The sequence below is a fragment of the Gossypium arboreum genome, chromosome 13 (genome assembly GCF_025698485.1).
Source record: "Gossypium arboreum isolate Shixiya-1 chromosome 13, ASM2569848v2, whole genome shotgun sequence".
Classification (NCBI taxonomy): domain Eukaryota; kingdom Viridiplantae; phylum Streptophyta; class Magnoliopsida; order Malvales; family Malvaceae; genus Gossypium; species Gossypium arboreum.
The window spans coordinates 8,571,338-8,578,972 of record NC_069082.1 but is presented as its reverse complement, the minus strand read 5'-3'; the positions used below and the strand labels follow the sequence as shown (position 1 = coordinate 8,578,972).

The 7,635-nt window shown below is 30.2% G+C and overlaps 1 protein-coding gene across 2 annotated transcripts; it reads left to right on the top strand.

Annotated features, from left to right (window-relative positions):
* Positions 1–3,487: 3,487 nt before the first annotated feature.
* Positions 3,488–5,975, top strand: LOC108461160 (transcription factor HHO6-like). 2 transcript variants are annotated; one of them, XM_017760891.2, is made up of 5 exons: positions 3,488–4,011; positions 4,201–4,460; positions 4,553–4,931; positions 5,300–5,373; positions 5,457–5,975. In XM_017760891.2, the coding sequence occupies exons 1-5, from the start codon at positions 3,798–3,800 to the stop codon at positions 5,751–5,753; spliced, it is 1,224 nt and encodes a 407-aa protein (XP_017616380.1). In that variant the 5' UTR covers positions 3,488–3,797; the 3' UTR covers positions 5,754–5,975. The 2 variants fall into 2 exon arrangements, with proteins under 2 accessions (XP_017616380.1, XP_017616379.1); XM_017760890.2 differs by having other exon boundaries at positions 5,297–5,373.
* Positions 5,976–7,635: the final 1,660 nt, after the last annotated feature.

Sequence of the window (7,635 nt, the reverse complement as noted above, 5' to 3'; positions counted from 1 at the left end):
AAATCAAAATGACAGTTGTTGAAAATTAGCTTTAAAAAGTCAAAATTAAAACCAATGAAATCCATCCAATCTCCAAATTTATAATCATAAAAATTTAACATTACTTTATCTTTTGACCTAACACAAGCCAAGGGTTATATATATATATATATATATATATGATTATATATGTTATTTTTATATAGTATTTAAAATTATTTATAATATTTTTTCAACTTATAAATAAAAATTAATCGAGTTAAAATTTAATCGGTATAAAAGAACTACATCTTTACATTCGTTATATATATAAAAGGATCCAACAAAATCATAAACATAGGAGAATAATTAAATGTAATTAACTAATAATTAAAACAATAAATAAATAAAGAGATTCTTAATTCTAAGGAAGAGAATGGAATCTAAAAGGCTGTAAAAGCTTGTCCTTTTAGGTAGAGAAATTTTTTTTTAAAAAAAGGACTAAAAGTAGCATCTTGCTTGGCTTGGGTTGATGCAATGTTTATTCTCAACTCAAACTCATATCTAAGACAATATCGACATTTGGGTCCCAATCATCTCTAAGATTCCTTATCTCTAGGTTTCCCAACACACCCCCTTCTTCTTGTTTTTTTTTTCTTTCTTTTTTTAATTTAATGTTGTACTTTTCTTCAAAGGGAAGTGTTTAAACACCCTCCAATCATGGTGAATACACCAATCTTTGTGTATTTAAACTCTTTTATTTAATAAAAATATATTTTAGAAATGAAAAATTATACCAAAAAAGATGTTGAAAATGGGAACTTGACCAATTGTACTAGAAATTAATATTTATGTAACAAGTCATGGATGCCTTACTAACCCTAGGATTTAAAAGAAAAAAGGATTAGATTCTCATTCAAACATCTCTTTTTGAAGCAATCATAATCCTTAGTTGAATTTGTTTATATATTATAGATTACAACAATTTCTTCTTTTCATATTGGTGGGGAAAAAGTTATTTATTCCAAAAAGCATAGGGTATTATATCTACTAAATTAAAATCGATATGGTTACATCTTATATTATAATATAAAAATATATATAAAAAAATTATGAGTAGAGGAGAAGAAATTCATTAATGTTGAAAAATGAATAATACAAGAAGAATTTTGACTACATCTATTTAAGGGTTAAAAAATTCTATTCTAATTAAAGTTAAATAGTAGAAGTGTAGTTTTATACAGACTCAACTTGTGCTGTATAGTTCGTACATTGGGAGCTCTACAGCCATCAGACTCTCACCTCTACAGATCCTCTTATTTTGCTACTGTATTTATTTTTTTAGCAAATAACAGAATTCGAGTCATAAATCTCTAACACTGATTTATTTTAAGAAAGGTGTAGGTGGGGAAAGTCAACCATAAAAAAAAAAATAATAATAAAAAATTTCTAATCCACCAAATAAAACTAACAGACTAAATGGGGGATTCCCCAGTTTGAAACATGAGAAAAAAACAAAAAGGGAATGTGAAGTTGAACAATGGTAAATAGCCTTTTAATTAAATATAAAATAATAATGGTGAAAAACAAAGAAGTAAATTAAAATGGAAGGAGTAAAGTTTCAATTTCCACATTGGCTGCCTTTTCTTCATCACACAAACCAAAATGATTCTTTCAATTTTTTTTTTTTTGAGTATTTGACCAATCTCTTCTCTCATCAAAAGTTGTGATTTATTTTCTTTTAACATAATTTATTTGCTTTACTTTTTAATCTTTCCTTGTGCTTAAAGTCAATCTGACCAAGTCAACATCTTAATGCTATAAGATTTTGTTTAAAATAAGGTGAGGTTTTTGAAAGAAAAAGAAAATGGGGGGAGATTGATTTGATACAGAGAAATTTGTAAATATTTTCTTTTAAGAAAAATAAAGTTAATTCAAGTTATAATACATTTATATTTACGCCTCGTTTAATGGATTTCAACTATATCTTAATCGAGGCGTAAGTATAAATGTATCATCATTTAATTTAATTATCATTTTTGGTGGTTGGTTTATTTATGCGAAAAATTATTTTATGGATTATTTTCACCACATCATTCATAATCTTTTTCTAATTATTTAATGACATTTCAATAAAATTTTTCATGTTGTTAACACTTAATTTTTGTAAATTTTTTTTATCTTAAATCCAAAACACTAAATCTTAAATTGAGAACATCAAACTCTAAATCCTAAACTTTGAATTTGGGGTTCAAGATTCGGTGTTTGAGGTTTAAGATTTAAGATTCAGTGTTTGAGGTTCGAGATTCTAGTTACAAGGTTTGGGATAAAAAAAATCAAAACTATGTCTCAATGACATAAAAAAATTACTGAAATGTTAATAAATAATTGGAAGGGGGCATAAATAATATGGTAAGAAGGATCTATAAAATAATTTCTCATTTAATAAGGTGTTTTCTTTCTCTAAACCTTTTGTTTCTTCAAGTGCAATAAAATTAGGAGACAAAATGCTCACCAAAGACAACCACAAACATATTGAAAGATTCATCGGCTCCGAGCAAATAAAACTTCATAAATTTTTCTTAAAAGAGTTGAAAACCCTCAACAAATACATATAAATTATAATCAAATTAAATGAATTTACAAATTTTAAAAACTAAAACCAAATCAATATAAAGTACAAATAAATTTCAAAAAATAAAATATATTTTATTTTAAACTAAAATAAATCAATACAAATACCCAAAACTTAAAAATCAAAATCAAAATTCCATATTTTCATAAACATTTTGGATGGAATAATTTAGTACAAGGAATGCTATTTTCGTGTATAATGATTAAATCCTATTCGAATAGGCTTTTTTGTCTTTATTCAATGAGAAAGATGTTTGAAAAATCAGATGGATGAGATTTTTGTTATTGCTTCACTTGATTGATTGTATAAAATAGAAAATTTTAACTATAAAATATAATTAATGATCAATAAAACCTAATTTTGATTATTATTTTTAATATAATATTTATATTTGAAAAATTATAATTTAATTTTTAATATTTAATTCGAATTTTAAAATTAACTTACAAGAAATTCATAATTAACTATTAATCTTAATAATTAACTTTAGTCGAATCAACCATAAAACTAAAAAACCACAACCATAAGACTGAATTTAAAAATTAAACAAAAATCACAATTAAAACTAAATTTATTCTATTAATAAATCATAAAAATTTTAATATAATAATATTAATAATTAACTTTCAATTCATTAAAATTCTAAAATCTGAATTAAATATTAAAAACTTAACATCGATAAATATATAATTTTTGTCGATAAAAAAATACATGTACCATATTGAAAATAATGTCAAACTCAAAGTACTAAATTAGGTATTACATGAGAAAATAAAAATAGAATTGACGGTTTTGAGAGAGGTGAGCTACGTAAAAAGGGTGAGTGAACTCGAGCAAAAGGGCGAGTCATAGATGAATTACGCGACGAGCCGAATGTGACTTCTTATAACCCAAATTTACCCATCTAATTTTCCCACTCACCATGAAAACAAAAAATTTATACTGTTTCTTTAATTTTCTCGGTTTCCAAACAAACAATAAAATTTACTCTCTCTCACTCAACACTTACATTATTTATAAATAAATAAACAAATCTCTTTGCCTTTCATCTCTCTATATATTTCATTTTAAGATCTCACCGTTTGCCTTCCTCCTCATTTCACCTTCCTTTTTTATCATCTTCAACAGAAAAAAGAAAAAAGAAAACAAAAAACAAAGGAAGGAAAAGGGGAAGGATTTGAGAGAAAAAAGAGAAGGATCCAAAATGGGTTTGGTTCCACCAGAACTAAGCTTGGATTTTAGGCCAAATTTCGTACCAAAAACGATCACTAATTTTCTCAGGGAGCTTTCACTGATCGGAAATGTTTCCGATAAGGTCTCGAAACTCGATGCATTTGTGAAAGGATTGGAAGAAGAAATGAAAAAGATCGATGCTTTTAAACGTGAACTTCCTCTCTGCATGCTCCTTTTGAATGATGGTTTGTTTTCTACAATCTAATTCACATCACCTTTTTTTTTCCTGGGAAAAAAGTACCCAGGGTTTGATTTCGATTCTTTTAGTCTTCAGCTTGGGTTTTTTGGTTAGAATAGCTCGTGCTTTAACTTGGGTTTTGGTTAATTTAATGCAAATTTATTATTATTATTTTTTGTTGTGTGTTTGATTGCAGCGATTTTAGTATTGAAAGAGGAATCAACACAATGCATGGCAAGAAATGTTGAACCGGTTTTGGAAGAATTTATTCCATTGAAGAACAAGGAAGAAGATAATCACAGTGAAGAAGATGGTTCCTTAATCACCACCAAAAAGGAAGAAGATTGTAACAACGACTGCAATAATAATAAGGACAAGAAAAATTGGATGAGTTCAGTTCAGCTTTGGAACATTGATGATGATTATTGCTCCCCTGATCACAAATTAGATACTAAGGTAACCTTAAAGAAAAATGAAGACACTGCATTTAAGCTAATGAAATGAATTTTTGCTAAATTTGAACTGTTTTTTTGTTGGTGTTTGAACAGAGAAATGATGAAGATCCATGTAAAAGCAGGGGAGGAGGAGGGAGAGGGTTTATGCCATTTAAGGCAAATTTGGGTTTTGCAGTGAGGAAAGAAGACAAACAGGAGGTACCGGTTCATGGACTAACGCTTTCAACACCCGGAATCAAGAATCTGAAGGAGGAATCCAGTTCTACAGGGTCAAGGAGCAGTTGTAGCAGAGCGGTTACTTTTTCTGCCACCAATGCTCGGACGAGTTTTCGGTCTGCACCACCGGTGGGGCTGTCGAATCACCTTCAGCAACATCAGCAGCAGCAGAGTGGTAGGAAGCAAAGGAGGTGCTGGTCGCCTGAGTTGCATCGCCGGTTCGTGAAAGCTTTGCAGCAGTTAGGAGGCTCCCAAGGTGAGGAACAAATGGCGACTTAGACATGTACTTAGCTGGTTTCGAATTTGATTTTACTGTTCTTGGATTGTTTATTATCCTGCTAGATTAGAATTAAGAAGTTTGGTCAATGGGAAGACTGGATTTGCACTTGATCTGATGGAAAATATAGATTAGAGTCCAACAAATGTTTTTCAATATCTGTATGAATTATACATGTATAACTAGTTTTGTTTGAGACCATAGATGATAATATATTCGAAACTGGGATTCCATAGATCTGTTGGGAACTGAGATCATAGGATTGTTTTGTTCTGTGACAATTCATTCATTGATCCTTTTAGTTTGAAGTTTCTGAGTAAAAATTCTTTGAAATTTTTTTGCAGTAGCCACTCCAAAGCAGATTAGGGAACTTATGCAAGTAGATGGCTTAACCAATGATGAAGTTAAGAGTCATTTGCAGGTGAGGGTTCTTTCTTGTTATTAATGGTTTTCTTTTCAAGTATTGATATCGAGTATTGATGTAAGAACTTCCCTGATTTCCAGAAATACCGACTACACACACGAAGACTTCCAGCTACAACAACAACAAGCACCCCTGCAAATCAATCAGGCCTTGTTTTGGGTGGTGGTCATGCATGGATGTGTCAAGATCAGTTTGGAGAATCCTCGAAAGGGAGCAGTTCGCAGTCGGGTTCCCCTCAAGGTCCTCTCCAGTTAGCCACAAACACCGGAGGGACCTCCACTACAGGGTGTGAGAGCATGGAAGATGATGAAGATGCAAAATCCGAGTGCTATAGTTGGAAAAGCCATGATCAGAAACCCAGAAAAAACAATGTATAGAGTTTACCCACCATGAATTTTGCAGATAAAAAAGAAAGAAAGTATACATGGGAGGAATTCATTTATCTTATACAACCACTGTATTTATACATATAAAAGGAGAAGGATCTTGAGAATTGAGAGAGACATGTAAAATTTTTGCAGGATTTAGCTTTCCTTGGATATCGAATTCATGTATTTGTTTTATTGCACAACTAGTAAAAGAATTCCTGTTATCATCAATTTGGACACTTTGGCTGGAGAAATTTTCAATTCTGAATTGAAGGGCTGCAATTATTGTTTATAGTGGTATTCTGGCAATTAGTTAGAAGGTGAAGGGCATGTTGATGGTAACCAAGATGAGAACAAACATTTGTCAACATTAAAGAAATAGATTTTGATGAGTGACGGTGCTTTGGGTGTATTAGAAAGAAGACAGCAGAAGATCCAGACTTATCTTAGAATAAAGAGGGTAGGGTTCTTATTCCCTTATGTGTCTTTTATGTATGCACAATCTCAATTATTCTCTCATGCACTTTTCTTTTTTGGTCTTTGGCCCTCGGCTATTCCAAAGTCTAAAGTCGGATTTTCATTCATAAGATTTGAACTAGAAACGACAAAGTCAAATTATTTTAAAACACCAAAGATTTTATCCTTTTCAACCTAACCCAGGTCATATCCCACTAAAACCCATCCATTGTAATGTTCATAATTCATATGAGAGCATGACAAAACAGTCACTCTCACAACCATAATAATGGAAGGGAATCTTGTACAAGACAAGTTATAATTAAGGAGCCTACTAATATTTCATATATTTAGATTGGTTTGGTGAATGAAATGAGTAAAAATGATGGAACCTCTCCTGCATTTCCTTTCCAAAAAGGGTCATTGCTGATTAAATTTTATTTTATATTTAAATCCAATGTTGTGAATCAATATAACATTAATTTAATTAAGGAAATTTATAAAAAAATATTCTTTTTAAAAATAATAAATATTATTTTTATTTTATATTAAAACAAAAAAATAATTTAAACCCAGAATAAATCTCTAACACTAAGATGGGATCATGTGCCAAAGTATAATCATCAAAGTAAATGATGAAAAGAGGGACACAATGAATGTTGATCCAGCTAGCATTTGTTTATTGTTCATGAATCACATAGTATGTTTGGTTTGTACTTGTGTTGTTAACCATTAATGCTAAGACTATTTGCCTTTGCATATGGTCAAGACAAACAATATTGAGTTTAATAATTGATGAAACCCATTTTTTTTTCAAATGATAGAGTTGAATTGGATGACCGATAAGCAAAATTCGCATGCCTATGATTCATAACTTCTTGGCTGTCAATCACTAAATACCCAAAATGGTATTACTGATGGGAATTGTCTTTTTTTATTCATAAATTTTTAAAATCTCATCTTTTAAGTAGGCAATTTAAATATTAAACAGTTAGTAAGGGGAGAGTCCAAAAGATTTATGGAGTTTATAGTGAGCGACTAAAGTCCACCAAGAAAATGTTTTATCATTTTGGTCTTAAGAAACCAACTTCTTAAGAAGTTTTAATGGGTAAAAACACTACTCTTTAAAGATAAATTGTCTTTCTTACTGAGAGAAGCCTTTGAAGTGTGTCTTTTAAGTAAGTAATTCAAACCTCAAACTGTTGGTATGAGGATAGCCCAAAGGATTCATGGAGCTTATCGGGAGCATCTAAGGTCCACCAAGAAAATGTTTTATCATTTTGGCCTTGATGGGGTTCGAACCAACTCCTTAAGCGGTTTTAATGGGTAAGAACACTACCCCATAAAAGGGAATTGTCTTTCTTATTGAAAGAAACCTTTGAAGTGTTGTCTTTTGAGTAGTTAATTCAAATCTCAAACAATTGATATTAAAAGA